Raw genomic sequence first — 22,455 nt, forward strand, 5'->3', positions numbered from 1 at the left:
AAAAGATATACTACATATATCTGCACGTGGACGCACACAAACAGGGTTCAAAGAGGCAAGGCCACGGTGAGTTTCAGTTTCACACTGCGGTAAGCAGAGCCCAATGCACGAGCACACTCGGCGAACACCGTGCAAAGCTTTGCCAGGACTGTAATAAGCATGCTGCCCCGAAAGCAAGCAGATAAACCATATGCCATAGCAGTCACCAGCCTTCGACTGGGAGTCCCTATACAATTAGAGCAGCAGTGCAAGGCAGGGGGGACTCTTGGAAGAGTGGCCCACACATTGCAGGAGCAATCTTCACTTCCCCCTGCCAGCAGCCACACAGAGCTCGCGGTGAGGAGCAGGGCTCAGCAGGGGAGCGGAGAGGTGCCTGCTGTGCTTCCATTAGTCAGGGGACTGACACATTCTCAGCACTGGAGAAGCCGACGGCTGCTGTCTGTTACAGCGCTGACAATCTGGTTTGAAACAGAGGCTTAAAAAGACAAGGCCACTGGAGTTGTAAAGGGTTACATCAATCCTTACAGATTGAACAATATTGCCGAGGAGAAACAACTTAGAAGGAAGCCGGCCATCCACCAGACTTACACGCGAAGGCCAGACATTTGGAGTTTGATATAATCAAGATGTTAATAATTTTGGACGTGTGATTGGAGACGGAACTGGCTTATCTCATCATCAGCTTCACGCTGCCCTTTTCTTAGGGCGCATGATTATTCAAGCAATAGGGTTATGCATATAATTGTGTTGTGTTAATCAAGAGCAGAAGGAAAGAGTACTTCTGTTGATGAAAGAGAAAGTTTGCACCCACGGTCTCAGCATATTCGAAAATTCTCAGCACCTCTCTGTCATACTGATGAGTTGCTATGCAGTGCAGCGCTACTTTAAATCATTGATATGCTATGTCACTCCCTTAACCATTATCTCACAAGGGGATCCCAGTGGCATTCATCCGGGAGACCTGGTCAAGAATGCAGATTGAATAACGCTCCGTACCAGAGATCTGGTCATTGTTCCAGATGGAAGTCAAATTGCAGCTTTGCGTTTTCACCGCCAGTTCTGAAAGAATCAATCGAAAGCTAACATCTCCTGCGTTAATGAAATGTGTGCAGTTACTGCATATAAATAGACAGAATCATTGGTAAACCACATGCGTGTTAGGTCTCCCTCACAGCAGTTTTAGTTTCAGTGTGTTATCCAAACAATCTGCGCACTGTTCAGCCTCAAAACTGAAAAAGTTACACTTTTCTACATATTCAATAAAAAATCAACCACAATCAAAACTGCTGTTATAAGGAGGATATTAAGTAGTGATGTAGCATTTATTTTTTCATTTGACGTGACTTTAACGTGTCTGTCTTATGTCTGCACAGACGTTGCTCCTGCAGAAAACATCATGATGCCATTCTGCAATATTGGGATTTCAAGAGTCAGGCTTCAAGCAGTCAGAGTGTTCGTCATGTCACGGACATGTTTAACAGGTTTTTTACACTGCCCTTACGTATATATGTCACCTGTTTTGTTGCAGTCCTGTTTTTCAGTAAGTGAAATTTCATGGGGATTTCCATTATTTGATTTTTTAGTCATGCAGGGAAAATCAGGTAATTTCACATTAATATAGAAACCTCATCTTTATAGCATCGTCCAGCATAATGTCAACCATTGTTTTTCAATAAAATGTGTTTGAACTTAAACGATTTTAGTTACTTGCTTCAACAAAAATGATGTGATGGAAGCAGTGCAGCATTAGTAAAGGCTGTCATCCAGTGAATTTGTTTTGTTGCTGGCTCAGACTGTATATGCGGTTTTAAAACAACAGGCAAAAAAAAAACAACTCAGTGTGAAGTATTTTTTAAATCTAAATACGTTCCAGTCATCCAGAAGGCAGTGTAGTGTGTGAAAGGGACTCCAGTAGAGCTGTATCACAGAACAGAATTTCTGCTGCAGGGGACACTCGGGAGATTTCATCAACAATTCCAGAGGTAAAGGGTTAATTAAAAGCTAATTAGGTAGAAAATTAAGGCCAGAAACACAGTGGTCCAGCTGTGCACGTGTTCCCGCACATTGGGAATAAAGACTTGCAAGCAATTTAGGTTCTGAGAGCAACTGAATAAAAATGACTATGGGTACACAGGCTCTAGGTGCTCAGACTATGAAGAGACAGAGCTTTATTTTATGTCTGGTTATGTCACGGGGCTTCATGAAGGACTGAGGCAGCCTTGTGCTTTCTGGTTCTGTGAACGCCTGAGGTCTGAGGTGTCGAGACCTGCGTGTGACGCTCTCCTGCGCTTGGGCGTTTGCGGCTGGGCTCGTCCACCCAGGCGAGGGGTGTGAAGGCGCGCTAAGCTACGGTCTGCGCGCGGGTCTCGTGGCTGGAGCGCCGTCTCTGAAGCAGCCTGGCGTCGTCGGTGTTTGACTACGGCGGGCGAGCCCCTGCTCCCAGCCCCGCGGCTCTAATGAGCCTGAGCAGCCCGAGCTGTTCATCAGCCCCTGCACCTGTCATCTCTGCGGCTCTCCGCAGTGCCGCGCGCCGCTCCAGACCACCTGGCTCGATGGGGATGATTAGGAAGCTTACGAGCAAATCATGTTCTCCGCTGTGTCAGGGAATCAATTTTTTATCCGGTCCTGGCGCCGCGGAGCACGCGGGAGCAGCACAAAGGACAATGAGCGCTCCAGTGCTGACTCACGGCTTCCTAAACGCACGCCGCTACAATAGCGCATTCCGCTCACCTCTCTTATCAGTCCCATGCCACCCGAAAGCTGCTGCGCAAGATTAAGTGCTCCTCGCCAATCTCAGGGAGCGCAGGGAAATGTCTTTAATGTGCCCCGCGCTGCTGGAAGCCTGGGCCTGAATGCTGAGAGCGCCGGGGATGAGATTTCAAAGCACTCTCACGCCTCTGCAGAGGCAGCAATTACAACTCCCCTGCCCACCCACCTCCCTCCCTCCCTCCCTCTTCCCTGCTCTCTTGTAAACCAGCCAGGCTCGCAGGGAAAATGCAGCGCAACTCAAGCTGCCAATATTATTAATATTTTTTGCATGCCTCCAGGAAAAAAAAAGCACACAGCCCATTTTCAGGGGCTGAAAGCGATCAGAGTATTTCATTTATCTGTGGAGCACAGTGAGATGAAAAGCTGCCTAAGCCCTTTAACTCCTCCACTGCTGGATTTCATTCCAAGGTTTATTTGCTCCCAGATCTACCACCTAAATGCATTCGAAGCCATTCATTATCCTTACTTTGGTTAATGCTCAATCACTTGCATCAGCAGCAATATTTTAATTATGTTTGCTGAAGGACTCTCAATTCATTCTATAAATGGGAAAAAAAGACTTGTATCATGCATGTATATACACCTCCTTCCCTGATCTTTTCAGTGAAAGACAGAAACACCTTTTATAAAACCATACCTGTAAAGATATTTCTCATTCAAAAGTGAAATTAAAAATGGAGGAAAAATAAGATTTTACTCACAGAGTACATTTTTTTCATTGCCTAAATTGTGAAATAAGTTATTAGTTCTTGTGAACCCAATGTAATATTAAGGGAACTGGTCGGGTACTCGATGCAAAATCTAACTGTAAACATTTGAAAGGAAATTCAAATGTTTTCGAATAATGAAGATTCCAATCAGACCACTATGGTGCTGAGGAAGAAGGCATGTTTCAGAGATGCCCCGGCAAACAGAGGTTCCAAACAATAACAGAACTGCAGATGCACCCGCCTGGCAAAGCAGAACGGTGGTGTGCACACACGGCCTTACCTGAGCCAAGGAGTTGTACCTCCGGAGAAGCCAGATCACAAACAGCATGAAAAGGCTGAAAATAAACAAGAAAAAAAAACCCAATGACATTCAAAATAAATTTAAAGGATGCTTCAAGACCCATTATCTAGGTATACATGCAAATACAAAATCAGCCTTCAGTTCCTGTGCAATGCACAGCTTGGAACAATTCAGCTCGATTGCGAGATTCAGATATTTAGGAAGTATTCTCTTTAGGCTTGCCAGTTTCCTTTGGACCTTAAATTTCTGTCTTTTTTGCTTTTTACAACTTAAGAACTTGAGAAATTTGTTCTGAATCCTTGCCAAGTGCATTTTCAACACTTGCTAAGACTCTGCACTGCAGAGCTGAAGACAAGATGAAACTTTCATATTGCCAGAGGTGTTTTTCTTACAGGCAATTCTGGGTTACACAACACAAAAAGACTGCTCCACACAACTGATGCGAGAGAGACAGTGATTTTGAACATTTTATACAGTTCAACAAGTTGCCGGCCTGACCTTTTCTTAATCTGTCTGCTTTTGGCTATTGTTTCTTGACATCCAGGAAGTGTTAATGGGGAAAGGGTCAATGTTCAGCAAGCAAGCAGAAGTGCACTTTGAGGTGTAGAGGCAGCATTCAGAAATTCATACAAACTAACCATTTCACTGGAGTACATGTAGATATTATGGAATACTTTCTTCCAGGTTTTATATGAAAAACATTTTTTGTATGTTTGGTAGGTATGTTTTTTATATGAATGTTGACATCATATAGATATTCGTTAAAGGAAAACACAATTAACACTACACACTGTATAAGAGTCCTTTTGACCACTTGTGATGTTTTCACCACAGATTCTTCACACAGCACAAAAGGACTACAGTCCAGAGTTGTTACTCTGTCACTTTCAACAAATAAACCACTGCCAGTGGAAAAAGACAAGCATTGCTTTCTTTCAACTACTGTATATGGTTCATTTGTTCTCTAATTTCTCTGAGTGAGCAATGCAAACTAATAACATAAAGATGAAATATTAATAATAGGGTTCATTGTAATATATTTATCAACAATTAAATGCAATGTCACAAAAGGACATTTTTTACTCAAGTCTAAAAAGTAAAGAACATCCCAAACTATACCAAAAAGGGATACTCACCATCCTATCAAGGAGAAGGTTGCTGTCGCCCGTTTCACTGCAATTATTGTCACCTGAGGACGCAAGCAAAATCATCGTTCATAAATATTTTCAACAAAACTAATGTGATTTCTTGAAATTGAAAATGACAAATCCCTCAACTATATACACACGCACATGTATTGAATACCAGCCACCTTTGTAATAGAGAGTCCTATTGACCGGAGAAGGAAACCACCTAAAGAAACATATGACAGCACTCTGACTTCTAATAAAGAGAGGTCATAAATAATAAGTGATGTGATACAATGTTTAAAGACTTTAGTATTTGTACACGTTATGTAAAAAGTAGAAAAAGCCAGTAAATGTCGCAAACTAAAAGCAAAATACAATGTTTTTACAACATAATATTTTATCATCTAAAATGTACTGTTTATGAAATACACATGCAAGAATAAAAACAAGATAAAGGTCAACCCTAGTTCTCTATCAGGAATGCAATGCGGTGCTCACCAATGGGGAAGAGGCATTTCATTGACCTTCGCTGGCACAGTATGCCCTTCCTCTCCTCAATGTCACAGCGATATGGTAGAATCCAAGCCATTTTTAGCATCACTGCTGACTCGTCAGCTTTCTCGCTGAATGTTACTAGATCGCTTCTTTAATCGGTGAGACCCCTCCCTGCACAGAGGAGGAACTGTTCTCCCTTCCGTGTTGCAGATCACCCTTCAACTCCTTCAGGTAAGATACACAGAAACCTCCTCCGAGGCTTTTTCACTGCTCGTCTGGCGGCTCTCTTTTTCCCGGGATCCTGCCCCTTGCTTCGCAGGGTCTTTCAGTCTCAAGAGCTCCACCAGTCCTCAACAATACCTTTCAACTTCCACTGGCCTCAGACAACTCGATAGCTATTGAAGATACTCAGATACTCAAGGCTTTCTAGGCTCGGGACCTTCCTGAAGTCAATTCATTCCACAGTGGAAGGCTTTCATGAGGACCTCAAATATTCTCAACACTCATTGTTTTTTATGCTCTGTGCTTTGCTTGAGCCAGTTTCCTTCTTTGTATGGGAACTTGCCTGTTTCCCAATTGCTCCTGGGCTTTCTGGAGCCAATGCCTCAGGTGCAGGCTTGAACCTGGTTGAACCATCTTCTACCTCAAGATTCATGCAGTGCAGACATTACCAGGGCCTCTTACGATTCACTCCTTTCTGGACAAGAGAGTTTAATTTTCTCTCACTTGTAACTGCTCAGCCCCTGCGGTCTCCCAGAGCTGACACAGTGGGAGTAAGCATTCCAATAAGGAGGACACAGACATGCCCTAAACCAGAGCCAGTCAAGGTAAGCCTTCCTCCTCTAGGTTACCGTCATCCACAGTTGTTCACCGATCCAACCACCTGCAAGGCATGGTACTTCAGACGGGACACCACAGCAACCTCACCGCCTTCGCTACCCATGGTCCTCAGGCACGGATGCCTTGCGTCACCCCCACAGCTGAGGTCTGCGAGGGCATCCATGTCCATGTGTTGTCTGGTTGGGCCCATCCTCAACCATCTAAGCCTCAGAGTAATCAGCGATTCTGTAAAAGCTGCTCTAGCCTTAGCAAGTGCAGAGATGGCAGGTCTCTGTAGCCACTGTTTTGGCTTGTAGGCACTAGCTCAGTCAGTTGACATTCATTTGCTAGCGTTTTACCAGACAGGCTGCTGGCCTCAGTTTTGTCTGACATGAAAATAGCCATCCCAGAGCAGGAGGTATCATTAGATGTAAGAAGAAGAACCAAGCTGATCTGTCACCACAATTACTCTACACACTGCACTCGCTACTCGGTAGAAGGCCTTTGTGCTGACAAAATTCCACCTACCTGGAGAATGAAGCCTTTTGCATCCAAGACCTACTGAAGTACATTCTACCAAGGTTCAAGTCACACCATGGGCCCTCTGTGCTGGAGGGTCCCCTGGCAGGAGATCTGCACAGAGGCAATGCTGGCTGACCACTCTTATGTTTGCCAGATCTTACAGCTTCAGAAGTGGTGGATTCTCAGCAGCAGCCTATTGGCACCCGATTCTGCGGGCTGTTCTGGACCTCAATGAGGCCTGTCCTCCCATTTGGCTGGGCAGCCAGCCACCTGTTCACAACAGCCTATCCACATTGGTGATGACTGCATACCGTTCTTGAAAGGGAACGCTAGGTCGCCTTCACACCCTGGTTCCCTGAATAAGAAGGCAGTCATCAAATTTTCTGGCTCTCCCTCAGACGGCCACCTGTTCTGCCTAAAAACTGACGTAGATGATACCACGCCACAATCCATGTCCAGGAAAAGCAGAGTGAGCCTTAGCTAACCTGGCAGGGTCCCATCAGTCTGGTCTCTACTCTGTCTCAGCAAACGCCTGCAATGAAGCATTTCCCCATTGGTGATGAATGCATTCCTCTCCAGGGAACAAGGGTTGTGAAGACAACCTAGTGTTTAATTTGCAGTGAACCCAGACACTTGCACAAAAGAATAAAAATAAAATATTTTGCAAACATTACTACTATTGTATAGATTGCTTCAGCTAACCACACTTTTACACCAGATGTTTAAATACAGCAGGTACATTGAATTCCATTCTTGAAGGATCAGATTCCACAGGTTTTAAATATTTCAATTAGCAACCAATTAAAACCTTAAACAATAGGTGACTTGCGTTTTTCCTAATAATTAAATTAAGTAATTAACCACTGAGTTGCAAAGAAAACATGAGGTTCCTGCAGTGATCAAGTACTGGAGTCGTCCATTGTTGCCTTAAAGAATTATCATCTTCTGAAGAAACTGCACAGAGCTCAGTAATGTCACTTTCTCTATACAATCACAACCTCCACTCGTCATTAAACTACTAAGCTAGATACATTTCATATGACGAGCGCTTAAAATTCTATCTACGTCTGTGAAGCCTTAAATTATATATGCCACAGCAGTACCAGTTAAGATTGCTTTATGTTACCTTTTCTCCTTCAAAAGCATACAGTAAAACTGCTGTTTTCAGAATTCAACATCCAAAATAAGCCACTGGAAGTAATGAAAAATACAGTTCATTCCAAATCTTTACTAGAACAGGAAAACAATACTCAGCTCAGCTGTGATTTAACAGCATTAAAACAACATTCATACAACATCTAGAATTCCAAATACTAGGGGTCTGACAACTAAAAGCCCTCCTGAACTATGAGGGTTTAAAACCTTCTATCTAGGCTGATTGTGGCACAATTGTACGATAACAAGCATGGGCTTACCAGTAAGAAGTATCAAGCACAGCCTGTTACAAGGCCAGGCTTGTTTCACACAATCACAACCACGCACATAAAACCTTCTACCCCTTGCAAGGCTTACACCTGTTTTTTATTTCCCTAATAAGAAAACGACATAACAAGGGTCTGAAGTGTCACATAAATCTTAAAGAGTACTTATTTAAGAATCCCAACAGGTGGTTTTAATGCTGTTTACTGTTCACGATATGCCATACAAATAAAGGGATTACTGCACCATACTTAAACACAGAAGACAGATACAGGCAAGATCGGGAAATGACAAAAACTAATTCACGAACGTAAAATAAATAAGGACCTCAATCCCCAGAGCACCCATCTAAAATTCCAATAATGCTTTTGCACCGCACTCACCACTGCTACCATTTCAAAATGTGATGACAGAAAACTGAAACTTTGTTCATCAAGGCAGAAGTGTTCAGGTCAGAATGAATCAGTAGGGAAGAGAAAGAATAATGTTGTAAGAGACTACATTACAGAATGTTTAACAACAGAAGAATGAGATGCCTTTATCTGAATGTGGCCGGCTGCTCCTAACACTTACAAAGACTGATGCTAGCAGTGCTTACCCAGACTTAGCTGATTTTATTACTGCATCCATTATGATTGTATGATTGAGTGTTTGAAGTTAAGGAAGAGCTGTTACCAGATGGGGAACAGGCTCTTCTTTAATTTTCATGCATACCTCGCTAGGTCTTAAAAGATGCACCAACAGAGGCTGATCGGGGTGTCTCCTGTATTCCGGTTACTATACAGCACAGGAAACAAAATCTTGATAATTTATTTTTCATTTACATGCACAATAAGTCATTCGTGCATTAAAAATGATATACCATCTCTCCAAAGGAAAGGGCTAGCTCAAAGCGAGAACAAGCCTTCAGATCACAAAGCAGTGACCCTTCTGAAACTTATCTGGCACGTCATCTTTTATCTTCGGCTTTGACAGTATAGGTGACAGAATCATAGAGCATTTTTATGTTACCAGAGTCATGAATAGGGTTCACAGCCAGAAACATGAAAAGCCTTTGATAACAGTGGAAGAGTTGGAAGCAAAAGGACATGCGCTACCCAGAATCACTGCTTGCAGCTATTATATGCAGTTCACCTTGCACAAAGACCTGGAACCATTAATGCTCTCAGTGACAGTGTATTGTGATTCAATATTTTCTGTGCACTTTAGTGCATCCCATCTAATTCCTATAAATGACCCCCAGAATCCACCTCTATTACAGAAAATGGGGCCATCTGGGGACTTGAGAAGCTTTTAAAACTACATCCTGTCGTTGTTATTACTAAAATCTTTCAGTTTTCCACAATACATTTTTGCAAGTTTGAATCCTACTCTAACAGCACACCTTAACCATCTGGATCTCTGAGCAGTGACTGACCTGAAAAGACCGAAGATCAGTGTAAAACCTTGCTCTCTACTGTCTTCCCTGCTGTATTATAATTGTTGCTCATTGACCAGTTGTACAGATGCTTGATTCCAATCCAGTGTTGCTGCAGTCCTTTAAATAACTGTTGGTACTTAGGTGTTCAGTTTAAAGTCTTAGTTAACCAGGCGTACCACAAACCCATCCCTCTCCCTGACTTCTTTAACCATAAATTCACAAAGTAGAAACACCAGAAAACAAGTGAAAGAAAAGCATACTCAAAAGAGAAAGGATAATGCAGATTAATTTGTTGACATTATAATCATCTAATTATATTTCGACGGTCAACCGTTAGCAGTAAGAAGGGAAGAAAATTAAGGGGGATTTTAGGGAAGCGAAATTAGACCAAATGAAAAGTGCATCTTCGAGACCGCAAAATGTGTAACAACTTATTCGAAGAATATTTGCAAAGAAAATCCTCAGCGAGATAAATCTGCCATGAAAGACCCTTTAAAAAATGATCAAGTGCTTACGCACTATTTTTTCGCAGATAAACACCCTTGTTTATAAATCAGAAAAAGAAACATTGTTTACATCAATGTCCAACGCACAACAAAGGTGTTGTACAGTGTTTTCTACATAATCTGTTCTAAGACGATTTCGGCAAATATTTTTATACTGAACGGTAAGTAAAAAATGTAGCTCAGTGATTAGAAAGTTATATTTCCAAACATTTGTAGCTAAAACTGTTATACAGTACTTCGCGGTCTCATTTTAAACATTCATTACTGCGAAGTGATGGTGATGTCATGCTAAAAATGCGAATACTAACGTTTCCCTTTTAGCTTGTACTCTAAAATCCATACTTGGTTTTTCTCTGTTAAGGCCAATTATACGCTGTTTTCAGAACACCATTTTTTGTTCTTCAAGATATATCTATATATATATTCAAGATATTTTTTAATGAAATAATTTATATATTACAAACCTAATTAAGATTTTATCCACACTGGCAGGCGTTTTACACTTGCATAGGTAAGACGTACTGAGCTCTCAATAAATAAAAAATATCTGAAAAGCGGCCCGTTATGTGCTTGTACACTATTAAAAGATTGAGTTTTTACTGTAGCATGCTTAGTTCGTACTTACACATCTGTAGTCGTCAGAATCTGTATTAAACAGAGTGCAGCGACTGCTATTGTTCATCCTGACCGTAAAGTATTGATTTCCCATAGTAAACTACAATTTAATTGAAATGTTTTCATGGTAAGAATCACTCATCATGTGTAGCTACAATATACACTCACTTCCTACAGCGCGTGAAGAAGGACAAAAATGTTTACAAGACGGCGACCGCAGAATACAAAATCGCAGATCAGTTTTTAAATTATGTAGGCTAATTTATTTTTTACAATATCTTTGCTCAAGGTAGCGATCCTGAATCAGACATCGTCATCGCTATTTCAAAACAAAATAATAAAAAACATTTTTTGTTTCAGAAGAGGAATTGCTTGGAGTCAAAATGATTTTCATTGTAACATTTAGATTATATATATATTTCTGAAGCTCTTTGATGTACACAGATGTTTATGGTGAATCTTCTGTCGTGAACACATATCTAACAGGAAATTACCCCATCACTGCGGTTTAACACTTGCTTTGTAAAAAACATGCTCTAACTTACAGGTAACAACTCAGAACAATATCTTACCAAAATATTTATTGCTTTCCTTTCGTTTTTGTACTCTAGTTATGATTTAAAACGACAAAAGTATTATTAATAATAATTTTTAGTAATTTTATTACTTGAAAACCAAAGACGATGTACATAATACATAAAAAAACAATAAAAAATAATGCAAGACAAACTTTAAGACAGTCAAGCACAGGCCTCAATAAAAACGTTAATTTTAAGTTTAGATTTAAGTGTAGACATGAAGGAGCTCAGGGATGAACACAGCCAGATTAGTCAGAGCCTTATAAATCAGTAACAAGATCCCGAATATGTGACTTTACGGGCAACCAAAGTAGAGATTTGAGAGCAGGAGTAACGTGCTGCCAGGTTCTGCTGTGAGTTAGTGATCAAGCTGCAGTGTTTTGGACATATTGCAACTTACTGAGGAGAGTGTTATGAACCCAAAGATCAAAGAGTTGCAGAAATCAAGCCTTGATGTTATAACTGCATGAATCAGTCACTCAGCACTGGACATTGACAGAAATAGCCTAATGAGGCCAATATTTATAAAATAAAAAAGAGGTCTTAACTAAATTATATTTTTCACATAGGGCTCAAATGACAGGGGGGGGTAGAAAAAAACTCCCGAATTCCGGGCTGACACCTGAATGGGGAAGCCATATGCCATTACTGTGAAGATCTCCAGGCTCCAGACCTGTACTACCCGCCAGAAACATTTCTGTTTTGTCACTATTTAGCTTCAAAGAATTAGGTATCAACCAGAGCTTAATGTCACATAAACAAGTGATATGTGACGGAGGCAGGATATAAGAAGGGGAAGAGATTTTAATGTAGATCTGTGTATCCTGTGCGTAACTATGAAATTGAAGAGCATGCTTGTGTATGATCTGACTGAGAGGAAGCACATAAATAATAAAAAAAAACAGGAGGAACTGTAGGGAATTATGAGGACCAAATGAAACTAATAATAATAAGTTAAATTATTATTGTACCTTATGAAGCCATTTGATGCCATTGGTTGTCTAATGATCAGGCACTCAGGACCTGAGTCTAACGTCAGATTAAAAGGATTCAAAGGCATCTCCCAGTCACATACTGGGGCATTAGTGTAGAACATCTAGGACTTTGCATATCCTCCCTGTGGGCACATTTCCCCAGTGTTAAGTTACATTTTACTTCCACAACCCAAGGACATGCTGTCTACGTTAACTGACATCTCTAAATGGTCCCCTGTACATGTATGTAAGTGAATATGTTTGTGATCTGTTACAGATTTGTCCTATCCAAGATATACTGTATCCTGCATTGAGTCCATTTTCTGCAAGGTTAGACAATAGCTTTTTGGACTAGGTCCAAGAACCTCATATTTGACTAAATCAAGGGTCCCCAGTCCAGGTCCTGGACGGCCAGTATATCTGTGTACACAGGTTTTCAGTACTGATGGGCTCATAACAACCAGAATCAGCTCATTATTGGTTTAACTGGACCAATGTAGCAACTGTCATCTCTACAGGTGCTGGGTCTGTAAAGAGACCTAGAAACCTCAAAGAAACACCAGCTCTGAGGTTCAAGAATTGGAGCCCCGTGGACTGTGCAGTTTTGAAAATGGAGAAATGGTTCAGATGGAAGAGTGCCACCTACAGGTACACAAGGTCTTATTAAACAGGTCTAGCTATCCTCACCTCCCAAGAGTTTATGAGGTTATGTTAAAAGGTGGTAATACAGATATCATTAGCAGTGTCATTAGTGAAGCAGAAAAAGAGCACGCTGAAGACTAATGAGAGATCATGCACTTTTGTAAACATTCGATGAAGAAAAAGTTCTACACCATATAGCAAAAATAGCAGAAGGATATTGCTCATTGGTACTGTTTAACATTTCTGAAAGCTCTGTGCTTTCACCTTCATGCCTGACCTCTCTCGGGGCTCTTCCTTTTGAATGCCAGTCTGTATCAGATGTGAGAACATCTGTTCTTATCTTCATGTTCCTGGAGTTCAGCTTCACTTATGTCACTGGTGAACACCACTTCCTTAAGCAGGGAATAGCCTAACCATCTGCTGAAAGGAAAGAATTGTTTCATTACTCATACTGTATAAAGATAGGTAGGGAACACCAGTGATATGTGTCTTCTCCATAGACAGAATTTAATTTTAAAATTTGGCTCAATCTGCATTACATCTGCAGTTGCATTAGCACAATTAAAACATGATCCAGCAAAATGTACAGTAGGTGAGTAATTTGAACAAGAACACATATATGGAAGAGGAATACTTATTCTGTATGAAAGTGGTTTCCACTTAGGATAAATCTGCTTTTGTTTAGTTTTCATTTATTCTCTTGCACTCTACTGGATAAACGTTTTAAAACTTTTTTAATGTAATTAAATGTCCTGAAGTCTTTGGTCAAGTCTCAGCTTGATTTGCATCAGAAGAGACTGAAAACACACCGTACTTGCATGTGGACGAGTAAAAAAAGGCTGTTGCTCTACAGAGCAATATTCATTTGTCCATCCCTTTCCTAACTGCTGTATTCAGTATGGAATCATGGGGGAGCTGAAGCCTATCCTGGCAGGCAGTGAGTACAAGGTGGGATATACAGTATCCTGGTCAGGATGCCAGCCCGTCCCAAGGCACACACACACACACACACACACACACACACACACACACACACACACACACACACTCTCTCACTAGGGCCAGTTTGCTCAGAAGCCAATATTAACCTGTTAGTATGTGTTTTGACTGTGGGTGGAAACCAGAGCACCCAGAAGAAACCCATGTGAACATACATGAACATACAAACTCCATGCAGAGAGAGCACCCTGGGAACCGAACACAGAGCCCCAAAGCTGCAAGACAGCAATGCTAACCACTTACCACCATGATTCCTTCAGAGAACTGTCTGCTTCCCACTTAGTCACTGAAACGCCTCTGTGATGTCAGAACAGCTTTTTTTCTAGAGGGGAAAAAAAAACTTTAAAATGTCATCTTGATAGTTCAATTTGTTAAGGTAGCTCATAAATCAGAGCCAGGATATATCTTGTTGTCCTTCTCTGGCACTTGTGAATGTCCTTGGTATGATGTGGTGATCAGAAACAAATACAGAATGCAACTAGACTGGGCATACTAGATTGCTTCATAATAACCACAGTTGATTTGCATTCCAAGTTCTCAGACATATGCTTTTCTATGTTTGGTAATATGCATAAACCATTTGATTTGTGCCAGAGTTTGATCTGTTGTAAGACCTTGAATCATTGACTTGAGCTGGTCTTTGTTGCCTTTTACTTGTAGTTCTTTCTTAATTGGTGGAATACTGATGGAACCTGCATTAAGGCAATGCTGAGAGTATATACGGAATATGAAAAAAAATGCATACAGCAGTATTTTTAATACTTATTTTAATGTACCCTGTATCTTTTAAAGGTCATCATAATCTCAGAGTGTTTTTATGAATCACAAAGAAGTAATGACTTCAATACTCACTTTCTGCCTTAAAACCATCCTTCACCATTTTTAAAATCCTCATTCTTGGCATGGCTATTATCTAATAACCTCATATTTTCACCTTATTTATTCCTAGGTAATGCATCTCTGAACACAAAGGTGGAGTGAATTGAGTGCTGAATGAAATGCATTTTAACAGATAGCCTTTTAGAGGAATTTGACAACAACGTTTTTATTATTATTATTTTACTCTGTGCATCTATCATCTATATATGGCTCACAATAAAACTGGAATTGCAATATGACAAATTTACACCACAAAAAGTCAATTTCCTCTATGCACTTATTTTAAGCTGGGAATGTACATATAAAACACTTCAGAGAATCTGTTTCATTGGGGAGTTTTATTGGACAGGAATAATAACCTTCTAGTTTTCTAAAACAATAAGGTAAACAAGATTAGTTAAACACATAGTTAAACAAAACAGTTTTTCTTGAATCTTGATTAAAAGGTTAACTGTAGAGACCACAGTCCTGTTTATCTCTGCATTATTGGTAACTGAAATCAAAATGTCATTCTTTTTCTAGCCAGCAGCGATATCACCCTCTAACTCACAACTGGCAACCCACAGAAGCTCGGCAGGTGTGATCCTGGCCAGTACATGGCTAAGGTTGCTGCTGGAAGACGTGTTAGTGGGGCCAGTAGGGGGCGCTCACCCTGCGTTCTATGTGGGTCCTAATGCCCCAGTATAGTGATGGGGACACTATACTGTAAACAGGCGCCGTCCTTCGGATGAGACGTAAAACCGAGGTCCTGACTCTCTGTAGTCATTAAAAATCCCAGGGCGTTTCTCGAAAAGAGTAGGGGTGTAACCCCGGTGTCCTGGCCAAATTTCCCATTGGCCTTTACCAATCATGGCCTCCTAATAATCCCCATCTATGAATGTACTGGTGCACTATGGCTGCCATTGCATCATCCAGGTTGGGGTTGCACATTGGTGGTGGTAGTGGGATTCCCCATTACCTATAAAGAACTTAAGAGTGTCCAGAAAAGCACTATAAGTGTAAGGAATTATTATCAATTATTATTTTAAAACCTTTTAAATCATACAATTTGTTTAAGGTACTTGTTTAAAGTCATGACAGTGCCAAAACTTGAAGGTTGGATAATGTTTGACTGCAGCAGACGGATTTCCTTATAGCGATGCCAGAGTTTGTCAGTAATAAAAAAAAACAAATAAAAAATATTCACAGCATCTTGCACTTTTTTTTCAGTGACATCTGCTAAAAAAACTGTGGGCTTGTGGGCCAAGAGGAAATATACGTTCTAAGCATTGCATTGCACTGAAGGCAGCATAATGATTAATGACCACATTGAAACAGACTCCTGCCCACACCAGCTGTAGTGCATGTTGGCATGCTCAGCTGTACAGGAGAATCAGTCCACTTCTTATGTACGATGAGATAAACACAACCCATTACTTTCAGTTCCTTGGAGAAACCTAAAACAAGACACAACGTATGTCATTTTCCTTCCTCTAACATTCCTCTGTCTTCACAATAATTATTGCAATTATGGAAGTGGCCGAATGCCTTTAGAATTGAAATCCTTTGAAAAGGGTGCTAAAGTAATCCTGGGCTGGAAAAACTGGCAGAATCTGCCAGCCAGTCTCCCTTTGCATTTTAAGGAGGCGCCAATGTGCTTTTCATTAAAAAGAGCCTTTGGGAAGGCTTGGGATCTGACACTCTGCTGGATGCAGTCCTGTTGGTCACCTTCCAGGGTAATTCAGAGAGACAACATGATTCTTCTAAAATCAGAACAGTGCTAGAAACTGGTGATCATGGAAAAAACAGTTTAACTCACACTCAGTCCCCCTTCTTTGAAATTTAAACCCTTAAATACTTGTGAGCGAATAATATTTCTTTCCAATACTATCCTGACCCTTTTCATATTGACAGGATACGAACAATCCTCAAATAAAACAGTGTATATTTTTCAACTTGCAAATAATGTATTATGCTACAGGAAATCTAAACTGTGCTCCCTAGGGTCTGGAGTCCCACAGGTTTTCTGTGTCTCCTTAGGCTTTAAACAGCTCTTCATCTGGGGGAGGTGTTAAATTGATCCAATTAAGGTTTAACTGATACATTTTATCTCTTCTGCACAGACTAAAGCTGTTGACAATTTAAAGAGGAAGAAAAAGCTGCTGGATTCCAGATGCCAAGGTCTCGAGTGGGAAACTTCTGAACTATAGGAGTAGATTATGATTTGTGAGGAATGCAATTATACTGCACTGATCACAGCTGCAAGTGGGGTGCTCAAGAGTACTAGCAGTCCATGTGGGATCCACAGCATGACTGCAAGGTGAAATAAATCTTTATAAAATTTTTGGTTGCATAAATTGAGAAGTATTCTCCATAATATCATCTAGCTAACCAAATCGGAGGTGGGGGGAGGGGATTTCACTCTGGACTTGCTCTTTAAATGTATCTCTCCTCCCCGTTGATTCAAATGGTGGACAGCTTCTCGATCTGCTGAAGTGAGGTTCCTTGCACATAGGTGGGTGTCCACATCAAGGCGGATCAAGTTGATAAGATCAGATAAGATCACTTTATTGGCCATATACAATTTCTTGTATTAGAAATTTGTCTTTTCGCATACCCCAACTTGCTCTCAATGAGACACACAGACAGGTAGAGAGGCTTGGGGTCAGAACACAGGGTCTGCCATTTATACGGCACCCCTGGAGCACTTGGGGTTAAGGGCCTTGCTCAGGGGCCCAACGGAGTAGGATTCCTCTGCTGGCAGTGGGATACGAACCAGCAACCTTCCAGCAAAAGGCTCAGATCCTTAGTGACAGATTGCTGCTTTGTAGCCAACACACACTGCCATAGCTCCTTAATTGAACCTGTCAAAATAGGAATTTGCTACTTGAAAGACATATGTGTGTTTAAAAACTTTCTGGCCTTTTTTTACATTTATGTTGCCAATGTAATAAACCTTTTTATGTTGTGTAATCATGTTAATTGAAAACCACAGGTATTGCATTTTGAAGCAGTAACAATGTCAATATGAATTACTCTTTCAAAAAAGAGAAAGGTGTACCCTCTTTGGTCCATTACAGTAAATGAGAAAAGACCAAGAGGGCTGTGGCGCTCCTTGTGAAGAAATATACAAGTGAAACAAAGTTCCTGGGATGGTCAGACAGTTGTGTCAGCGCTGAAACTGCAGTTTGTAACTTTGCCCAGAACTGACTGGCCAGGCCACAACACAGAAACTCCCTCTGATTAAGCACTAGCTAAGGCCAAGTACAGATGAGAGAAGAACTTCCATCTATAGTAGCTTGGCAAAACCTGCTAATCTAACACAACTAAGGATGGTAGGGCCAGAGTAAAAATGCACCTACAGTAAACAGCTAAAAAAAGTTGGATTCTCTAAACAACTAAAAACTATGGATTCTGCCCCCTTTTAGTAAGTTAGTAAGTACAATGTGTTGCAATTTATTATACAAATCCTCTTATCCCTCTGTACTCATACTTTCACTAAAGCAAATTCAGGTATTTTTCCCCGATAGACTAAGAGGAACTTTTCTTCTGTGGTGAAATTCCAGCCACGTTCCTTTGAAGACAGGAGAACTTTCCAGAAGGCAGGCCAAAGGGTGTGAGAAAGTGTAAGTCACTGAGACAATGGGGGAAGGTAGGTCAAACTGGCTGAACCTGTCGGGGTTCCTGCGGGACCAACATTCCACCCAAGTTTCAGTCATTCCAGCAGGCCTGACGCAGACGTTCCGGCATGACAAACACTCGCCGATGGCAGAGGCACAACACTTACAATGTGCTAAATGAGACACAACCTCACAGGGGAAAAATAGAATCATACGATTCCCATTGTTTTGTTTTTTTTGTATAGGTGGGAATTGCATTTTGTGTTTCAAGAGAGCGACACAAACATTCATCCATCCATTTTCTAATCTGTTTTATCCAGCACAGAGTCACGGGGGTGGGGGGTGGGAGACGGAGCCTATTTCGGCAAGCAATGGGTGCAAGGCAGGATACACCCTGGAGGGGATGCCAGTCCACTGCAGGGCACTCAGACCAGGGACAATTTTCCCAGAAGCCAATCAACCTACCAGCACATCTCTGAACTGTTGGACGAAACCCATTCAAACACAGGGAGAACATACAAACTCCATGCAGATAGCACCCTGCAGAGCCCTAGGTTGCCCACCATGCCGCCTATAAAACATTAACCTACCAAATATTAATAAGACTCTGTAATGCCTTAGATGATGGAAACTTACATCCCCTTAGCTAAAATCCTATTATAGAGGTTCAATGACCTCCTAAGTAACACCCAGAAGTTGCTAGCTGGAAGCATTTTCTGGTATGAATACAAGCAGCTGTCTTGAAATGATGCCTAATTAATCTTTGTAACTAGTCTTTTTATTTTTTTTCATGTACTATTCAAAATCCACAATGACCATAAACGTCTTTGGCCACATTTATTTACCTGTACACTTCAGCATCCATCTGAACCGTTACTCAAAGCTGCTACCCAAAGCAAAGTTCAGTTCCTTCTAGACACATTTGAAGTGACTCTGATAATATTTACACCGCAAAGGAAATGGTGGGATTTTTAAATGGCGATTCAGCTGCCTAAATCATTCTGGGTTTTCTGTAGCCTCTTTTGTTCTTCAGCTCTGTACCTTCCAAATTCCTCCCCATATTTTCATTCAGCCCCTTGTGTTGGACTCGCCCTTTCTTAGTCACCTAGACCAAACTTAACTTCTTGGAAATATGAGTATTTTCAGTGAACAATATCCTCGCAGTGTAAACATGAGATTCAAAAATCTTTATTTTCTGTACATTATCTTTACAGAATGTAAAAAAATAATAAAGAAAAAGATAAAGATTTTTGTCTTGACATACAACACCACGTGGAATCCGTCATTACTCCATACAGCTACATAGAATAGTCAGTTGATTCCATACAGTTTATACATCACTGGCCCATACGAGTCATTGGCGTTGCAGTCGCAGCTGAGGCCTCATGTGCTCAGTTAGGTACAGCATGTGCTACGACAGCCCTCACAGTGCGTCAGAGCGCCTTTCGACTAGTCTTCATTGCACCGCCTTCCCGTATCGGGAACACAATAAAATAACTTTTGCGTCTAGGCGCTTAAATAAAATTCTGAGTAACAAATGTAAAATGTTAAACTTTTTTTTTTATACAGACAGTTCGCGTTTTCAAGAAATACATTAGCAGAAACAGTAACAGCGGTAGTGCAATTAGCCATAAAACAAGATGCTATCTTTCCACCAAGCGAACTAGTACAGAACAACCCCACGCCTAAGAAGTCAACTTTATTTTTCTTTCCGGAGCTTTTAAAAAAAACCAGGTTACCCAAACCCCCCCCCCCAAAAAAGCCCTAATCTGCCTTTCTTCCTTGGGCTCTGCTGATCCGTTCGACCGAACTTCATCCGCCGTCTTGTCAAACCCAGTTGTTGGGTTCGGCTCACAGGCAGCACCAGCGAGACAGAAAGGTGCCCGGCTGAGGCGCTTAGTGGCCCCAGCTCCCGATGCCTATCTCCTGCTTGTATCTGTTGGTGAGGGTGTTCGCTTTCCTCGTCAGCTTGGACAGAACCGTGTGCAGTCCGCTCAGGTGGAAGTGAAACATTTTCTGCAGGTCCTCCTCCTCTTCCTCGGGCTCGATCCTGGAGAGGTCCAGCGCGGAGGCGCCCAGCTTGTCCTTTTTCCTCTCCTCCCCCTGCAGGACCCCCCACTCGATATCATTCCGGATGGACTTCAGGAGGACGTAGTAGCTGTACATGTCCCGGTCCGAGAAATAGCCCGCCGCCCCGGGGCTGCCTGTCCTGAGGGAGTTGTTCACCTCGTCCTTCTCCTCGTACTCCAGAGGCACGTCTCTCAGGAGGCTGGGCACCATCACAGTCTGGTCCATGTTGTTCACCGCGCCGATGAACCGGTTCATGGCATTGAACAGCGAGTGCTTCTGATTGTAGGAATCTGCGATCTGCATCATCTCGACGGGAATTCGCTTATTTTCACCCTTCTTGACAGCCGCTGTGGGATACGAGCTGATCCGGCGATAGGGAAAGCAGCTACTTCGCGAACCGCACGCAGCCGCCCTTCAGCTATGATTATAAGCGCCTTAGCCTTTTGTTCTTCCTCTGTGCGCTTAAGTGCTCTCCGCTAATGCTGTTTAATCATCTGCTTGGATTCAAACCAGCGCTGTAGTAGGGGTTTTTTTTTATTTATGTGACAACTCAGTGAAGGGTATTTTGTACTGCGGCTGTTTGGCTTTTTTTTATTTTACTCCAATCGGATCGCGCCTTTAATGGGGTTGAATTTTTGGGGGGTTACGGTGGAGTTCGTTTCTCTCTTGGTTCTGTCAGCCCCCCGCCTCCAACGGAAGAAAAACAAAAATCACCGCTTGATAATATTTCCTTTTCCACAGCTGCGTCGGGCTTGCCTGCTGGTGATGGTGACGTGAAACGAGGCGATGGCGCTCCAGCTGTCCGGCTTGGCCTTGTCGGTAATTTCAGTTTCTTCTCTAGAAACAAAACCCTTATCCTCCCTGGGAAACGGGTACAGTACACACGGACAAAGGCGCTTCCAGAGACCTTTTGGCAGCTCGCAGCCGGATCCCAGTCAATGACCTGAAATAACACAGAATAGGTTAGTCGTGTTTAACTCTTGAAAGCCCTTCCTCTTTGCAGGCACACAGGATCTGGTAACTATCACTGGGTGCCGCCTGGGCTTTGTAAAGAAAGGTTTTACATACTTGGGTGTGACACAGCACTTCCTCGTCTGCCTGTACTATTTTCCCCGCTTGTTAAACCGATCCTATGATGCAATACCCTCCTGTTCGCAATTAACCCACGTTGTGTATATAATGTAGAAAGGTATCAGCAATTACTTAAATGCAAACTTTAAAACAGCTAGCCCTTTAATATTATGCAGCAAATGAAGGGTACAGGTCGTAAATCTCTCAGCAGCGCGATATTATTTAGGCATTTCAAACGCTGTGGGTAAGGCAAGTAAATTCGTGCCAGACATACACACATCCTGCAGTGCTGGGCGGCCAACTACAAAGCTAAATATCAGAAGAATGAAACACACATCTCGGAAACGGATTAGACACCACACACCTTTTTTTAAAAAAAAAAACAAACACAAACTGAAAACGTCCGGATCCGAGTGAAGAAACCTAATTTTAAAAACCGTCAAAGCGGAAACATGAAGGTTAGTTAAGCCGTCGCAAGCACACACACACATTCACATCTGTAATAATGTATAATTAGCTTACAGTTCAGTGTTTCAGGGTGTGATACATTGGGTTCTCCGTGTAGTATCCCAGAACAGATTTCAGCTATTTTTTTAATTATTTTTCAAAGAACTTTATCAAGGCTACAATACGCCTAAATAGCATCAGGGAGGACCCAGGACTCAGTCACGGACAATGCGGTACAGGCACTCGCGTAACTGAGCCCAGTGATGAATATGCATGAGAAAGGCATCAGCCCACAGCCTTACCTCCGGTTTCAGCCAATCGCGGCTCAGCCGGTCGACTTGCGGCCCGAGGCTGGGCCCTGATTGGCCAGTCATGCCGGGACTTCCTTGTCTGAGGGCTGCGTCTCTGGTAACAGGCCTTCTGCCAAGTTACAGTGGAAACTACGAGCCCGGAACACATTTAACCCTACAGGGTACGAAATGCTGCGATG

At 42.0% G+C, this 22,455-nt stretch overlaps 2 protein-coding genes across 5 annotated transcripts in view; both read right to left on the reverse strand.

Moving 5' to 3' along the window:
• The window catches only part of LOC148835847 (uncharacterized), a 150,131-nt gene extending 139,264 nt beyond the window's left edge, over positions 1-10,867 (reverse strand). Inside the window, exons 1-4 of one of the 4 annotated variants that reach the window (XM_088913251.1) lie at positions 10,717-10,838; positions 8,880-8,942; positions 4,917-4,969; positions 3,760-3,814 (exon numbers count right to left, since the gene is read on the reverse strand). In XM_088913251.1, the coding sequence (XP_088769377.1) occupies positions 3,760-3,807 (48 nt within the window). In that variant the 5' untranslated portion in view covers positions 3,808-3,814; positions 4,917-4,969; positions 8,880-8,942; positions 10,717-10,838. Of the gene's footprint in view, positions 1-3,759; positions 3,815-4,916; positions 4,970-8,879; positions 8,943-10,555; positions 10,619-10,716 lie in introns of those variants that run through there. The other 3 variants (XM_088913250.1, XM_088913254.1, XM_088913252.1) reach the window with 3 other exon arrangements.
• Positions 10,868-19,549: 8,682 nt separating this feature from the next.
• On the reverse strand, positions 19,550-22,236 carry LOC148835848 (mid1-interacting protein 1-B-like). The gene is made up of 2 exons (XM_088913757.1): positions 22,041-22,236; positions 19,550-21,390 (listed from the first exon to the last, which is right to left on the reverse strand). The coding sequence occupies exon 2, from the start codon at positions 20,751-20,753 to the stop codon at positions 20,274-20,276; it is 480 nt and encodes a 159-aa protein (XP_088769883.1). The 5' UTR covers positions 20,754-21,390; positions 22,041-22,236; the 3' UTR covers positions 19,550-20,273.
• Positions 22,237-22,455: the final 219 nt, after the last annotated feature.

The sequence above is a fragment of the Atractosteus spatula genome, chromosome 4 (assembly GCF_055471065.1).
Source record: "Atractosteus spatula isolate fAtrSpa1 chromosome 4, fAtrSpa1.hap1, whole genome shotgun sequence".
NCBI lineage: Eukaryota > Metazoa > Chordata > Actinopteri > Semionotiformes > Lepisosteidae > Atractosteus > Atractosteus spatula.

What these genes read in the sequence shown, in the direction of transcription:
- LOC148835848 (XM_088913757.1), bottom strand. Translation starts at nt 20,753, where the DNA reads ATGATGCAGATCGCAGATTCCTACAATCAGAAGCACTCGCTGTTCAAT.